Genomic DNA, 17,053 nt, shown 5'->3' on the forward strand with positions numbered 1-17,053 from the left:
AATTTGGCGCCGTATGCAAATTAACCTTCGCTAGCGTAACTTCGATTCAATTAGCGAATTAACGCTAGCGCAACTTCGTAATCTTACGCTACCCCTGTGCGCAACTTCGGATTTTAGTGAATTTGCAGAGCGCTGGCGAAACTACGCTTGGCGAAGTGTGGCGAAGTGCGGCGAAGCGCGCCGAAGTTGCGCCTGGAGCAACTACGAATCTTAGTGAATTTGCCCCTATATGGGGAAGGTGCATATATATATATATATATATATATATATATATATATATATATATATATATATATTCCTAGCAAATTTCCAATAGGTTGATATTATTTATTCTTTATAGTTTTTTGCCTTCTCCTGCCTCTTTCAAGCTGACCCCAGCAGACAAAAACACAATTGCTTTGTGAGGCTACAATTCTATTGTTATTTTTTTTACTTTTTATTACCTATCTTCTTCCTCAGACCTCTCCTATACGTATTCCAATATCTTATTCAAACTACTGCATGGTTGCTAGGAAAGAAAAGTCCATAGCAACCAGCTAGCTGCTGAAATACCGAACATGGAGTGCTGCTGAACAAAAATACCCGAAAAAACATAAAAAAAAAATAGAAAATAAAAACCAATTGCAAACTATCACATCATACTAAAAATTAATTTAAAGGGGAACTATCCCTTTAAGGAGTAGTTACTGCACTTCTATGTCTCCAGTTAGGAGTGGATATATTTGCTGTTATTGCTGTTTCCTTGGTTACCTGTTCACAGTATCAAGTTAATTATAATGATCCCATCTATAGTTAAATGGTTAATTTGCATCTAAGTCTCACCAGCATGACTCTCTGTCTCGGGTGCATAATCTAGAGAGCACTCTCCTGGGGACATCTTCTAGTTAATAAGTTAATTCATTTGGTCTAGTTCTGCAATTAATTATGTAAAATGTAGAATATGTTGTTATTTGAACTCCAGGGAGAGAAGAAGTCGTGATTCATATTAGATGCCAATTCCCCATATACCTTTGTTCTTCTCAGGGCTTTTACAGACGAGCGTTTTAAGCGCAGGAGTAGACGCACTGAATTCTTTTCAATGGGGCTCACACAGACGCATATAAGCGCCGAACGCAGGTTGTGACGCAGCATGTTGCATTTTTCCTGCGTTCGGTGCTTACATGCATCTGTGTGAGTACAGCGCCATTGAAAAGAATTCAGTGCGTCTACTCCTGCGGCGATTTTTGACCACATACATTTTGTGGCCACACCCCCTAATTACCATGTTCATTTTACAAAATTTGTCAGGTTATGAAAGTTTGAACATATTTCTGTGATTTTTTTCAGACATTACAGTTTTGCTAATGCAGGTGAATTGCCCTTTTAGCTGTGAGTCTAAGGGGCATATTTACTAAGCTCGAGTGAAGGATTCGAAGTAAAAAAACTTCGAATTTCGAAGGTTTTTTTGGGGTACTTTGACCATCGAATAGGCTACTTCGACCTTCGACTAAGACTTCGAATCAAACGATTCCAACTAAAATCGTTCGACTATTCAACCATTCGATAGTCGAAGTACTGTCTCTTTAAAAAAAACACTTTGACTACCTACTTCGACACTTAAAGCCTACTGAGCACCAATGTTAGCCTATGGGGACCTTCCCTATAAGCTTTCTAATCAATTTCTGATCGAAGGAAAATCGTTCGATTGATGGATTAAAATCCTTCGAATCGTTCGATCAAATGAATTTTTCCTTCGATCAAAGTATTTGCAGTAAATCCTTTGACTTTATTCGAAGTCGAAGGATTTTACTTCGATGGTCGAATATCGAGGGTTAATTAATTAACCCTCGATATTCGACCCTTAGTAAATGGGCCTCTAACATTTCCCAAGGGACCTCCTTATCTAAATTGTTACAATTACTTATTTGCTTATCTAGAAATTGTTACAAAGTATCGTAGTTGCATCTGGTGGCTGTTCTGAGCTCTCTGCCATAAGCCAATTAAGTTAGAAACATTGTTCCTTATTTTGGCTGTTCAGTGCAGAGAAAGTCGTGACTTTTCAGTACAAACACGAGTTGGGCTGTCAAAAGTGGGACTGTCTTGCTGAAAACGGGACAGCTGGGAGGTATACTGTATTGGTCTGGCCCCATATTAACTGATTTTGAGGCAATAGCAGTGTCACTGTAAAATTTGTATGACATTTTATCAAACTGGCCCTTAGTCACTAAATTTGCTGTTGTATGGCAACACAGTACAACCAATGATTATTAGTTTTAATTGTCCTCAGCAACTTGCCTTGGTTCAGATCATAATAAGATCATTAGAGTACAGTAGACAAATAAATCCACAAAATAATTATAAATACGTTGGAGCATTCTCATACTTTTATCTACTTTTTGCTCTTCTGAGCTGGTCTTTATCTATACCACTGCCAATTGCAACATTTATGGTCATGGCTTTATTTCTGTGTGTATGGTGGGCCCTCTGCTGGACATTTCCAACTAAGTCTGGGAGTGACACATCACTTTTCCCTATGACTGTATAGAGCCGGAGAATCATTATTGTTATTTATATGGCACCAACATATTCTGCAGCACAGATTATACATCATTCACATCAGTCCATGCCCCAGTGGAGCAACCATCTAATGACTTACATGAAATCTGAGTTCTCTTTATTTGTGGACATCTAGATCTCCATAGGAATCTACCATATATAGAGACATGTATGTATTAGAAGAAACAAGGGTTTGAGTTGAAATGTAGCCAATCATTGCAGGTTAATGCTGGGTGCAAGTCCTCTGTGTTCGAAGATTCCCTGTCTTTTAACAGGAGGTTTAACCACACAGAAGTGGAGTCGGGTGTGGGTTAAGATTTTGTGGGTCAGGTGTGGGTTGAGTTTTTCCTGACCCGCACATCACTAACAGCCTGAAGTGAAGTCCGCCCTCTTGACAGGAACTATTCAATAAAAATGCAGATTAATACAGTAATTATTAATCTATTCGTCATAAAAGATTCCTTAATACAATCAAAATCTTCAAATACTTCCCACTTGAGATTATTGTATATAATACACAAAAGCCATGAATATATCCTTAAAAACGGTGACTAGTGATGTCATCAGTTATAAACGGTGAGTAGTGATGTCATTTTTGTCACATGACTCACTAAAACTTGTGTATTTTAATAAATAAAGTACCCCTTTGTCAAGGGGGCCTGTCGGCTCCCAGCGGGGAAGTCAGGACTAAGGAGGAAGTCTTTAAGGGTCAAAGTTCAGGTTCAAGGTACAGACAAGGGTTAGGCAAAATCAAGGTCAAAGTCCAGGAAAGGGTTCAATGGCAGGCAGAATGGAACAGCATCAAAAGTCCAGGCAGGAGTCAAAATCCAGGAATAGCAACAATAAAGCACCCAGGAACACTAATAAGCAAATCCTATAATTGGGCAGCGTCTAGGTGGCCAGGGCGCCCTTTTATTTACAAAATTGGCGCCATTGGTGAAGTCAACGCGTCAGCGTCATTGCGCCAGCTCCGCTACCCACGTGGCGGCCATGCCATTTTGTGAGCGACGCCAGCAGGGAAGGATGTGCCGCCCGGAGCTCAAGGGCGGAGTTCTTGACACCCTTGTTGGAAAATATGAGGATATTAGAATCATCTCGGAGTTCCATGATCTTATATGGTCAGGGAACTCCTTGATGACTTATAATATCCTTATATTTTACAATAGGGGGTACTTTATTTACTATATAAACTATTGACATCAAGGGGCAGATTTACCAAAGGTCGAAGTGAAAATTTGAATAAAAAAAAATTCGAATTTCGAGCTAATTTTTGTGTACTTCGACAAGGGAATAGTCCAAATTCGTTTTGAATTTGGAAAAAATTCGAAAAATTCCAAAATTGAAATTTATCATGTACTGTCTCTTTAAAAATTCAACTTCGACCATTCACCATCTAAAACCTGCCGAATTGCCGTTTTAGCCTATGGGGGACCTCCTCGAACTTATTTGGATTCAATTGGTAGACTTTGAAAAACAGACGTTATTTTTTGGAAAAACTTCAAATCGAATTCCATCGAATGCGCTGTTACTTCAATTCGTATGATTCAAATTCAATTGAAAACGGAACTATTTGATCAAAAAAAATGTTGAGTTTTTGAAAAATTTTGATTGCTCTTTTTTAATTCAAATTTGAAGTTACGGAAGTTCAAAAAAACTCCCATTACTTCGGAATTCGCTCCCAAGTGTGGTCAGAATTACAATATCATTGGCCAACAATATCCTTGATATAAGATCTGAAAAGTGTGGCGCATACCTGAAATAAAACGGCAATGCTTGTACAGATTCTTGTAAATAATAATCTAGAAATAACACACTAGGATGTAGTATACTATTGCGTGTAGATACAATTGGACACCCCGGTGACTAGAGACATTCTTATGTATTTTAAGAAGACAGTACAATATTGGACTTAAAGGAAATTCAGGCAATAAAAAGTTACGTGTTTCAGGTGTAATCCATTATAAATCCACAGCATCATCCAAGAGTCCTTTTAAAAGCCAACTTTATTCCTCCATTGGATTAAATAGTAATTTTTTGTATACCAAACCATTACTTAGTTGTTGAATGATCTCTTGCTTGTAATCTTTATAGTCCAATATTACAATTCCACCTCCGTTATCAGTGGGCCTTATGATTATAGAACCATCCTGTTTAAGGGGCAGATTTATCAAAAATTTGATTATTTTGAGATTTATCATACTCTGACCCTTTAAGAATTCTATTCGCCACCTTAAAACTACCGGATTACTGTTTAAGTCAATGGGAGAGGTACAGGGATAAATTTGGAGATGTTTTGGAGAAAAAAAACTCAAATTGAGTTTGATCGAATTCGAAACGGATTCGATTTGAATTTTCAGGTCGTTGAAATTTATCGGACTTTAAAAAATTTGATTTTATTAATAAATTTAGACTAGTCGAATTTCCAATTTATGGGAGTTTAAAAAACTCACATGAATTCGAAATTCGACCTTTGATAAATGTACCTCTAAGGGGCAGATTTATCAAGGGTCGAATTTTGAAGTAGAAAAAGCTTCGAAATTCGACAATCGAATTGGAATACTTCGACTTCCAATTTCGAAGTGGAAGTTTTTTCACATCGAATTTGGCCATTTGTGGTCGAAGTAAAATCGTTCGATCGAACGATGAAATCCTTGGAATCCAACGATTTGAAGGATTTCATCCATCGATCGAATGATTTTTCTTCTACTTCAAAAAACTTAGAAAAATGCTCTAGAAGGTCCCCCTAGGCTAACATAGCACTTCGGCAGGTTTAATTTGGTGAAGTATTGAAGTCAAAGTTTTTTTACAGAGACAGTACTTCGATTATCGAATGGTCGAAGTATTTTTACTTTGAATCGAATTCGAAGTAGCCTATTCGATGGTCGAAGTATCCAAAAAATTACTTTGAATTTCGCTCAAATTCACTTCAACCCTTGATAAATCTGCCCCTAAGTGTGTGAATAGCATGTCTCTTCTTTGGATATATTGGGGTACATTTTACAACCCTCTGGAGTAACTGGTTAATATCATAGTCCACAGTTTGCAAAAAGCTTTTAAGGCTAGCATTGTTTAAAGGAGGATCATAATTACTTTTAATCTCCATGGACTATGTAAAATTTTTCAATCCAAATCACCAAATTCCTCCAATAATCTAAGTATACACCCCATTTTGTAGGATTCAACAGTTAAAAGAGAGAGCAGAGAAAACTAACTATAAGCTTATGATGTGAGAGATTAAATATTGGTATCATCGTTGGCTGCGACATGGACGCCCGCCTCTTGGTCGTTTGCCCCCGGCGTCTGCACCTCTTTGGTATGCAGGACTGAAGATGGGTGCTTGAGGGCCCCGCTCTGGAGTTCCTCTCACTTCGGAAAAATGGAGTGCCTGCTCTGGTGGTGTATCAAGTGGCTCCTGGCTTGCTCGCCTTGTTTGAGATATCGCAATGTTTCCTTCAGTCTCGAATCTGCTGACATGATTTCACTACTCAAAGTCAAGCCTCTTCTATGCTGCAGCAATATATATAAACTATAGAAGTATATAAGCACACTTCTGGGTCTTCATATAAAAAAAGACTTTATTGATTCATGCCTTAAGGCTGCCTTAATAACAGTGTCCACAAAATGGCAATTGCCTGTCTGCTGTGAATTTCAAGACTAGAAAATAAAAAACCCAAGACTTAAATACAGAGAGTCTCCGGGTTACAAACAACTCACACAAACGGAGGCTATTACTGTAATGTACTGTGGTTTACTTGACCTTTATTAGCATTTAGCTTTAATTAACCACCCACCCCAACCCTCTCAGGCGTGGCGTGTCCTTTCTACCAGAAAGGTAAAAATAAATATGCACAGAAAATACTTCTGATAAACTGATTAGTTAAATTGTTATAACGTATTGGAAACTAATCAGTTTATTTAATTAACAATATAACAGAATTAATTAAGGGGATAGCTTTCCATTTTGACTAAAAGTTGCTTACAACTGTCCATTCTATAACATACTAAAAGTTAACTTAAAGTTGAACCAACACTTTAAATTGAAATTGCATAGGCAGACTGCAGACCTAAGCTCAGCCATGTGGGAACTAGACAGCACTCCTCTTCTTCTTATCACAATTTTGCTTTTACACCAGTCGCAATTAATATTCAGACAACACTCTCTTCTGCCCCATCATTTGTTTTTACACCACAGCACTTTTTGGCACCTTTTTCTTACTCTCTGCAGCAATATCACTTTCTAACCTGTCCCCCTCTCTCCCTCCATCCTTCCCCTCTCTTTTTCACCCTCCCCCTCTCTTTCTCTCCCTCCATCCCTCCCTCTCTTCCTCTCCCTCCCTCCATCCCTCTCTCTCCCCTTCTTTCTCTCCCTCCATCCATCTCTCTCCATCCTCCTCTCTCTCTCCATTCCACCCTCTCTCTTTCTCTCCCTCCATCCCTCCCTCCCTCCCCCTCTCTTTCTTTCTTTCCATCCCTCTTTCGCTCCCCATCTTTCTTTCCCTCCATCTCTCTCTCTGCCTCCATCCCTCCCTCTCACTCCCCATCTCTTTCTCTCCCTTCAACCCTCCCTCTCTCTCTCTCTATCCCTCTTTCGCTCCCCCTATCTCTCCCTCCCTCTCTTTCTCTCTCTCTCTCCCTCCATCCTTCTCTCTCTCCCCATCTTTCTTCCCTCCATTCCTCCCTCTCCATGCTCCTCTCTCTCTCCATTCCACCCTCTCTCTTTCTCACCCTCCCTCCCTCTCCCTCTTTCCCTCCAGCCCTCCCTCTCTCTTCCCCCCCTTCAACACTCCCTCTCTCCATCCCTCCCTCTCTTTCTCTCCCTCCATCCCTCTCACTCCCCATCTCTTTCTTTCCCTCTCTCTCCCGCTCCCACCTCTTTCTCTCCCTTCATCCATCCCTCCCTCGATCCCACTCTCTCTCTCTCCCTCCCTCCCTATCTCTATCTCTCACACTGCTTGTACCACACACAATTTACTTTTCCCCATCGAGGTACAGCACAGGCAAGATCACGTGCCGCTTATTTTCTTGGCCGGCTAGAAGGACACGCCTCCCAGCCAATCATGGCCCGCGTTTCAACCTGACCCATCACTTCCTGCGTCGCCCAGAAAGCTTTCAGGAGGGAGTGCGATTTGCCGGCACATTGTGAGAGAAGGAATTGGCACTGCGCCGTCGCACCTGTGAGAAAGAAGTTGTAAAATGAGCGCGGGTAAGGGAACGAGAACTGGAAAAATAATTACATGGCGGAGAGGCCATTAGGAATGGCGGTGGCTTCACTGTGATATTACGGTCGCTTGTGCTGAGTCATGGGCGGGGAATACTAGACACGGGGCGTGGTTTTCTAGCAGGGGCGGGGCTGTAAGTATAATAAGGATAATAAAGCTCGGGTTGTGTTGCACTTGTAGCAGCCTTTGCCTTGGTACAGTTTCGTCTTTACTGACAGAATAATGAAGCTGTTTCCTGTGTATTATCCCACTGCATGCTGGGACTTGTAGTCCACCTAATGTCTGTGTAAGAAATGCCAAGCTTAGTGTTTGTCCTTCCTGCAGGAAAGCCAATGTTGTATCATCAGTTACTGGAATGTAAATAGCTGTGTGTGGTTTATTTGCTGTGCAGCTTTATTCATAACCTTCCTGTAACCACAATATGTCACGCCATTTGGTTTGGACATTTTCTAGTTAAAGGAGAACTAAAGCCTAACTAAAGAAGTAGCTAGAAATGTTGTACATGATGTTTTGTGCTTCTGTACCAGCCCAAGGCAACCACAGCCCTTTAGCAGTAAAGATCTGTGTCTCCAAAGATGCCCCAGTAGCTCCCCATCTTCTTTTCTGCTGATTCACTGATTCACATGCTCTGTGCTGCTGTCACTTACTGAGCTTAGGGAGCCACTCACAATATACAGTACACATAGAATAGAAATGTCACAATATAAGGCTGATAATTACTACATGGCAGTATTGGGTTGTTGCCCAGTATTGAGCGCTGTAACAGTTAGAAATTAAAAATAAGTAAATGGCACAAACTTCTAGAATACAAAGTACCTTTAATATACAAACCAACACAAACACAATTTCTAAATTTCTACACATGATTTTCTTTTTTTAGCTTATTCAATCGCAATTAATTCTATTATTGACATTTCATATACTTTTTTAGATTGAGATAATACACTACAATAATGCTACAGGTATGATATCCATAAAGCTCCAAATTACGGAAAAGCCGCCTCCCGTAGACTCCATTGTTATCAAATACAGTTATCCAATAATTTTATTTTACTCAGTAATAATAAAACAGTAGCTTGTACTTGATCCCAACTAAGATATAATTAATCCTGATTGGAAGCAAAACCAGCCTATTGGGTTTATTTAATGTTTACAGGATTTTCTAGTAGACTTAAGGTATGAAGATCCAAATTACAGAAAGATCCATTATCTGGAAAACCCCAGGTCCCGAGCATTCTGGATAACAGGTCCCATATTGTACTACTATAATTTATAAAATTTTATATATTGCAGCAGCATACAAGCTCTTGTGTATGTATAGATACAGTTAGGCCCATACATTTTTATACAGAGATTTCTAATTTTGGTTCTGTACATGACCACAATGAATTTTAAATAAAACAACTCAGATGCAGTTGAACTGCAGACTTTCAGCTTTAATTCAGTGGGTTGAACAAAAAGATTGTATAAAATGTGAGGAACTAAAGCCTTTTTTTTTAACGCAATCACTTCATTTCAGGGGCTCAAAAGCAATTGGACAAATTAAAAAAACTGAAAATAAAATGTTCATTTCTAATAGTTGGTTGAAAAGCCTTTGCTGGCAATGACAGGCTGAAGTGTTGAACTCATGGACATCACCAGATTCTGGGTTTGCTCCTGTTTAATGCTCTGCCAGGCCTTTACTGCAGCCGCTTTCACTTGCTGTTTGTTTGTGGCCTTTCTGTCCCAAGTTTAGTCTCCAACAAGTGAAATGCAGCTCAATTGGCTTCAGATCAGGTGACTGACTTGGCCATTCAACAATATTCCACTTCTTTGCTTTAATAAACTCCTGGGTTGCTTTGGCTCTATGTTTTGGGTCATTATGAGACGCCTCCCAATCAATGTGAGTGCATTTAGCTGGATTTGAGCAGACAGTGTCTCTGAAGAGCTCACAATTCATTCTTGTGCTTCTGTCCTGTGTCACATGATGGATAAACACTAGTGTCCCAGTGCCACTGGCAGCCATGCACCCCAAGCCATCACACTGCCTCCCAAATCTTTTATACACAACTGTGCTATGCTTTGGATCATCAGCTCTTCCACTCCTTCTCCACACTTTTTTCTTGCCATCATTCTGGTAGAGGTTGATCTTGGTTTCATCTTTCCAAAGAATGTTTTTCCAGAACTGTGCTGCCTTTTTTACATGTTTTTTAGTCCAATGTAGCCTTTCTATACTTGATGCTTATGAGTGGCTTGTACCTTGCAGTGCCCCCTCTGTATTTACTTTCATACAGTCTTCTCTTTATGGCAGACTTGGATATGGAGACTCTACCTCCTGGAGACTGTTCTTCACTTGTTTGGCTCTTGTGAAGGGCTTTCTCTTCACCATGGAAATAATTCTGGGATCATCCACCATTGTTGTCTTCTGTGGACGTCCAGGTCTTTTTGCGTTGCTGAGTTCACCAGTGATTTCTTTCTTTCTCCGGATGTACCAAACTGTAGATTTTGCCACTCCTAATATTGGAGCAATTTGTATGTTTTTGCAGCTTAAGGATGGCTTGTTCATACCTCCCAACATTTTGGAAGTAAAAAGAGAGACAACAAATTTTTTTCTGCATGTAGCGCAGCAATTTTTTGACCACACCCCTTTCTGTGGCCACACCCCCTAATTACCATGTTTGTTTTACAAAATTTCACAGGTTATGAAAGTTTGAAAATATTTCTCCTTATCTAAACTGTTTTTTTTGTGTCTCAAAATTGTTACAAAGTATCTTATTTGCACCTGTTAGCTGTTCTGGGCTCTCTGCTAAAAGCCAATTAAGTGAGAAACTTTGTTTCTTTTTCTGGCTGTTCAGTGCAGAGAAAAGAGGGACTTTCCAGTACAAATGAGGGACTGCGGGTTGAGCAGGGACTGTCCCTCCGAAAAAGGGACAGTTGGGAGGTATGCTTGTTTCACCTGCATGGAGAGCTCCTTTGACCACATGTCTGTTCCACATACAAGCACCCCCCTCAAAAAATTGCATATGCAAATTAGGGTTCAGATTCTGTTTGGTATTCGGCCCAATCTTTCACAAAGGATTCAGCCTAATCCAAAATAGTGGATTCGGTGCATCCCTAATTAAAATCGTTTACATTTTTTAATGTATTGTATATAATTTTCTAGAATCTAGAGAGCCTTGCTCTGGTATATTTTAATTTTGGGCCCACACACCGAGTGGTATTCACTCCACTTTATCAGAAATAATGAAAATGGCAAAACCGCTCAGTATTCTTGCAGCTGCAGCCTATTCTCAGCTACAGAAAAATGTCACCACCTGGCACTTAGAGCACCTGTGTTTTTTTTCAGTTTTTTTTTTTTTTTAAAAAAAAAGCCAGTGTTTTCAAGGGATAATCTGTTGATTATTGGGTGTGCACCTATAGAATTGAATGTGTGGGGGGTTACCCATCATTTTGGGTCATTTTTTGACTGAGCTGGAATACACTCCAGAAACAAAAAGCTTGGTATTGCATTTGTGCAGTTACTCTAACTAATATTAAATAACACAAGACAAATATGGTTGCTTGCAGAGCAAATATTTACCCAATGAATTGCACACTACATTACATACAATAAACTTTCGTTTTCAGATGGAGCATTCTTTTAACTTGGCTTTACTTCTCTTCCTTCAAGGTTTAAGCTTGGAGAAAACATCATCTTTCAAGGAGAAACTGAGATCTGAACCCCAGTTCTTACTGGCCCAAAATGTGGCAACATGTATCGATCCACTTGAAGTGTGTCTGCAGAGGCAGACTGTGCAGGACACCATACATGTTTTCCAGCACACCATCCCCGCCGAGGGTAAACCAGTTACCAACCAAAAGAACTCGGGTAAGGTATCTAGTTTTTAAAAACCCAATGCTGATGAAAAACATTCTCAAAGGATTAGGGTGCCATGGCTCTTCATTACACATTCCACCACTCCTGTAGTGGCAGAGCTTTCGCCACTCTAAAGCTTTACGTTTTTCAAAGCCACAAATATGAAATAATCATTTTACAATTAAATGCAATTTATTCTGAATATGAAAGTCAAGTTTAATTCTGCCTGAAATTATCTGCATGGCCTCCAAAAAGTTATATAATTGTTGATAGGATTTTTTTTTCTCATGTGGGTTGTTGGATAGTGCTCAGTTTTGATGGTGTTTTGGTACAGTAATGCACACATATCTTCAAGGATGTAAAAGCATGTAAAGTATACCCTCATGTGTTTCTACAGTATTGTGGCTATTACAGGGAATTTTCTAATATTTACTGTAGCCATAAGTACACCTGGTGGAATCCTGATATGGGGTGTGCTGTATGTATGTGACTTCGTTTAGCTAACAAGCCCTCATACATAATGCTGTGTACCATTCTGTTAAGGTGGCCATACATGGAGAGATCCGCTCGTTTGGCGATGTCGCCAAACGAGCGGATCTCCCTCCGATATGCCCACCTTGAGGTGGGCAATATCGGCTGATCCGATCGTGGGCCCTAGGGCCCAACGATCGGATCCTAACGATGCCCAAACAGTCGGATCGCGGGACCGCATCAACGAACAGATGCGGCCGCGATCCGACGGGATTTTCTGTCCCATCCGATCGAGATCTGGCCGACTTTCGGCCAGATCTCGATCGGTGAAGCCCGTCGCGGGGCCCCATACACGGGCCAATAAGCTGCCGACACGGTCTGTCGGAAGCTTTTATCGGCCCGTGTATGGCCACCTTTAAGGGCAATGGCGCACAGATTACTTACCCATGGGAAACAAAATGCTTCCAAAATACCATAGTATGGTTGTCTTTTTAAATAGGCATATGTAACTATGCATACTATGTACTGTCAGGGATTAGGTAGCTGGGATCAGCTTTCTGGGGGTAAAGCAGTCATGGCACAATCCAAACTCATGAGAGTGTAGTCTCTTTTTCGGTAGTTTATTTTCACTTTCAGCAAATAAACAAATTAAACAGTTCAAAATAAAATCCTTGCCACTTAATGGGCTTCACAGATAATATAGTACGAAACAAATTTTTGTGCGATATTCGGTGCGTGTACAACCGATATCTGCAGAAGACTTGGATATCGGTTTTGATTTGGTAACTTTGAAGGCACCCAAACACCGGCCATTGTTAGTGCTGAATTGTCATATACAGGTAGAATTCTATTGTTTCTCCCTGTATATCTGACGATTCAGCTCTACACGTGTTTGTTAAAATGAACGATTTTTCTTGGAAACATCTCTTCCAAGAAGGATCGTAATTGTTAAGTCTATGGCCACCTTAACACAGGTCAGTTGTCCTCACTAACCAGGAGTAGACCTACACTTGTCTCCCCAAAACAGAGAAGATTCAGAAACAAACAAATTCCCAAAGCTTGTGGTGATTTCAGTCCTTTCAGTGAGCTCACACAGACAGCTTTCCTGTGCAATTCCCCAGACTGGAGCTCACCACTCTGGCTTGAGCTGCCTTTTTTAATTCTCCACCGGTGGTGCCTCAGGTAGACACAAAAAAGCCGGGCTGGATTAACAGTCCTGGAACCAGTCTGTTAGGAACCTGGGACATAAATAAGCTCCGTCCTGGACTTTCCCAAGTATCCTGGTAGTGACCTCACCACAGTACTAAACATTTTCTTATTGCTTCAAGTGATAGCAACATGTAATGACTGAGCACTATATTTTTCTGAGGAACACTGTTCCCCAAAGCTTCCTTCAGTCCAATGATACCTACAGTTAAAGGGCTGCTAGTGTGCTAACAAGCAGCACTTTTTTCTTTCTTCATCCATGGTCCATCAACCAGAAAAAGAACTGTAGCATTTGTTAGACAAATTGTGACTACTACAGTGCTTTGACCTCTTCATGTTGGAGTGTTACATAAGCTTTTTATATAAAATTAAAATCACAGCCTGCACTTTACCCCCTGGCTGTTAAGCACCTATACAACAAAAACTGATTTTTATTTTTTACCCTGCAGGAAGATGCTGGATATTTTCCTGTCTGAATGTAATGCGACTTCCTTTTATGAAAAAGTTTAACATTGAAGAATTTGAATTCAGCCAGTCTTACCTGTTTTTCTGGGACAAGGTAAGTTGTCAAGAATGTTTGTTTCACTTGTTTTCTAGGTCATAGATTGCTTATAGTATTCTGATATTACAGTTATATGTATTTTATTTTATTAATCATCTGTAGATCAGTGGATGAAACTTGCAAAATTGCTTTATATTTTTATTTCTTTAAAACTGTTTTTTTGAATTTTGTTTAAAGGTATAGTTTACCTTTAAAGATTTTTAGTGTGTAATACTGCTTTAATAAACACATGCCATTGTCTGTCTTGCAGGTGGAACGCTGTTATTATTTCCTTAATGCTTTTGTTGAAACTGTGCGTATGAATGAACCCATTGATGGAAGGCTTATGCAGTTCCTACTGTCCAATCCTTGCAATGATGGAGGGCAATGGGACATGCTGGTAAATCTGATTGGTAAGTATAAAAAGCTAATTTTGTTACACTTTGCATGAGGAATAAGTAAATTGTATCCCTTCAGATCTTGAACTACAGTTTTTACTATCCCATCAGTGAGGGGGCAGTTTTAGTTGATAAATATGTGCAGGGCAAGAGGTTAATCATCCCAGAAAATGTGTGTAGAAACAGTGATTGCAAGGGTTACAGCCCCTCTTGGGCCCCATTGCCATTTCTCATGGCCACAAATTAATAGATCCCTTACTACCATCTAAAGGGACCTATTAACAGTCCTAAGTGAAATAATTTATGGCAGGGCTGTCCAACTGGCGGCCCGCAACCCCCCCCCCCTTCTTTATGTGGCCCTCCACATCAAAATCTGCCTGCTGTGTCTGTTTACCATTTGTAAAATTTAAAAGGCATCACTACAGAGATTAACTGGCCCCTGCATAGTTTAAACCTCAAATTCACACTAATCCTCTGTATTGTTCACACATGTGATCCCCCCCTGCATTGTTCACATTTGTGACACCTCTATTGTTCACACCTGAAAACCCTGTACTGTTCTACCTGAGACCCAAACTAAAACTGGTCACATTGTTCACCTGTTCACACTTTATACAAAATGCTAATGGGGCACCAGCACTTTGTCACTGTATGTAGTACATATTAGACTGGTCCTGATTTTCCTGTCTCCTGCTCTGTTCTGTCTTCCCTATGCTCCCTGTGTGTATCATACTTTGCCTGCTCTTTGCACCCCGTGTTTGCCATACTCTGCCTGACCTATGATCCCTATGGAACATAAGCCTTATACCTGTGCCAGTAGCCATCCATTTATACTGCCCCCCCATACCTGTACCCGCAAGCTCAACAGCAATGCATCATACAGCCCTCCAGCAGCCATCATATTGCCCCCAATCTTTACCTGTGCCAGCAGAAGCCAAAAATAAATCTGATCACATCATATTGGCCCCAAGTATTTATGTACCTGTGCCAGCGCCCAGCCCAGCAGCAACAGCAAATATATGGCCCCAAATCTGTACTTAGCTGTGCCAGGAGGAAGCTTCACACTTTACAGTAATAGAAAGAAAGTCTTCAGTTCAGTGCAACTGTGCAAGGCTGAGAGCAGTGAGAGTCACACCCAACCACATCAGTGACATAATTGACACGTATACGCACTTCGTGCTGCACTGCCGCAACGCACAGAAGGAGCTATTACTTGCTGGCAAGAGGGAGAAGGTGAAGGAGAAGGATTCCACCCGATTGAGTGACCATGATTACTGAAATAAATTATTAAACTCTTGAAAAAGAAGAAAAAAAACCCCATTAAAAGTGCCCCCTCAATGATGGCGTCCTAGACAGCCGCCTACTCTGCCTACCCCTTGTTCCAGCCCTGATCCCTGCAGTGAGCACCAACCATCTGATTTTTTTGGTGTGCTATTAATGTGGGCATGGTCTTGCGATAACATGGGTGTGGTTTAAAGTGGGTGTGGTCTAAAAACAGGGAGTGGCTAACACTGACTTCCATTATCGTCCCTCCACCATGTAGATTAGAAAAATTCCGGCCCTCTGTGCCATATAAATTGGACGGCATTGATTTATGGTAACATATGGCTTGGAGCACGTATTTCTGAGAAAGATAATATCTTATAATACCCACTTTTGGATTGACTATCTGCTAAGAGTTTGTATGTTCAGTTTGCTTGTGTTTCCTCAGTGTATTCCAGTTGCCTCTTACTCTCCAGAAAATACAAGCAGGAAAATTTTCTCCTGAAGAAATTGAGTGTACAGGTGTAGACATCTCTGGGAATTAGTTGGTATTTTATAAATAAATAACATTTTAAAAACATAGAGACTGTGCAGAGCACAGGGCAAGGAAAAAAGGTTGCATGTGAAATATATTAAAGTATGACAAAATCACGAATACATTTCCTCGTTTGTTCTAATATCTGAAGAACTGAGAGGTCTTTTATGACCCTGGGGGCACAAGTGCTTGTGTCCCTTTACACTGTGCTCTGCACTGAGTGCTGGATGAAATATCCAAAGCACCAGGATGCACCTCTAGCCCTATCATTAACGCACACCTACTTGCCTCACCTGCTTGCTCCTTTAAAATTGATGGTGGCCCAACACAGGCCACACTCCACCCTAAGGGCAGTCTTCAAGTCCATGAATAGAAATGTCACAATATAAGGCTGATTAGTAATTAATACAGATAGCATCACAATTTAATAATCAGCCCTGTAGCATCAGCTTATATTACAGACACTTTCCACAATGGTGACCCCCTGTGACAAGTTTGAAGTCCTGGATCATTGCTGCTACTGAGAAGCTCAAACTTTAGGCTGGTGCAGTATATAAAATATGGCATGTTTACCAAATTCATTTTTAGTGTTTAGTTCTCCTTTAAACAGTTAGGTGGGTGCACTGTGAGTTATGGTTGTGCAGTCATGCACTGGTCAGTGTTTTGGTCACAGACCTGTACTGAACACCAGAGTTCTACAATCCTTAGCAAAATGTTATAAAAGAACACTGTCATTTTTAATATTTAACAAATACTTTTGCCTTTTAGAAAAATATGGTGTTATACCGAAGAAATGTTTCCCCGAATCACATACCGCAGAAGCTACTCGAAGAATGAATGACATTCTCAACCACAAGGTGATGCTATAGATTTGCTTTATGACAAACTTCTTTCAATAATAGCTAGCGATGTTAGAAAATGAATCAGTATATTGTAATAAAACTAAACAAGTCTTAAAGGTACTCAGAGAAATTTGTATGTGATTACATTTCAGAATCAGAATTATTTGATTAGAAGTGACCAAATGTAGAGAGCCCAGATGAGTATAAC

General features: G+C 40.3%; 1 protein-coding gene across 1 annotated transcript in view; it reads left to right on the forward strand.

Annotated features, from left to right (window-relative positions):
- Positions 1–7,658: 7,658 nt before the first annotated feature.
- blmh.S (bleomycin hydrolase S homeolog) overlaps positions 7,659–17,053 on the forward strand; it is a gene marked incomplete at its 5' end in the record, with an annotated part of 41,655 nt that continues 32,260 nt past the window's right edge. The window contains 5 exon segments of the mRNA NM_001095831.1: positions 7,659–7,738; positions 11,404–11,601; positions 13,716–13,825; positions 14,079–14,220; positions 16,772–16,860. Of these exon segments, the coding sequence (NP_001089300.1) occupies positions 7,729–7,738; positions 11,404–11,601; positions 13,716–13,825; positions 14,079–14,220; positions 16,772–16,860 (549 nt within the window).

The sequence above is a fragment of the Xenopus laevis genome, chromosome 2S, assembly GCF_017654675.1.
Source record: "Xenopus laevis strain J_2021 chromosome 2S, Xenopus_laevis_v10.1, whole genome shotgun sequence".
Classification (NCBI taxonomy): domain Eukaryota; kingdom Metazoa; phylum Chordata; class Amphibia; order Anura; family Pipidae; genus Xenopus; species Xenopus laevis.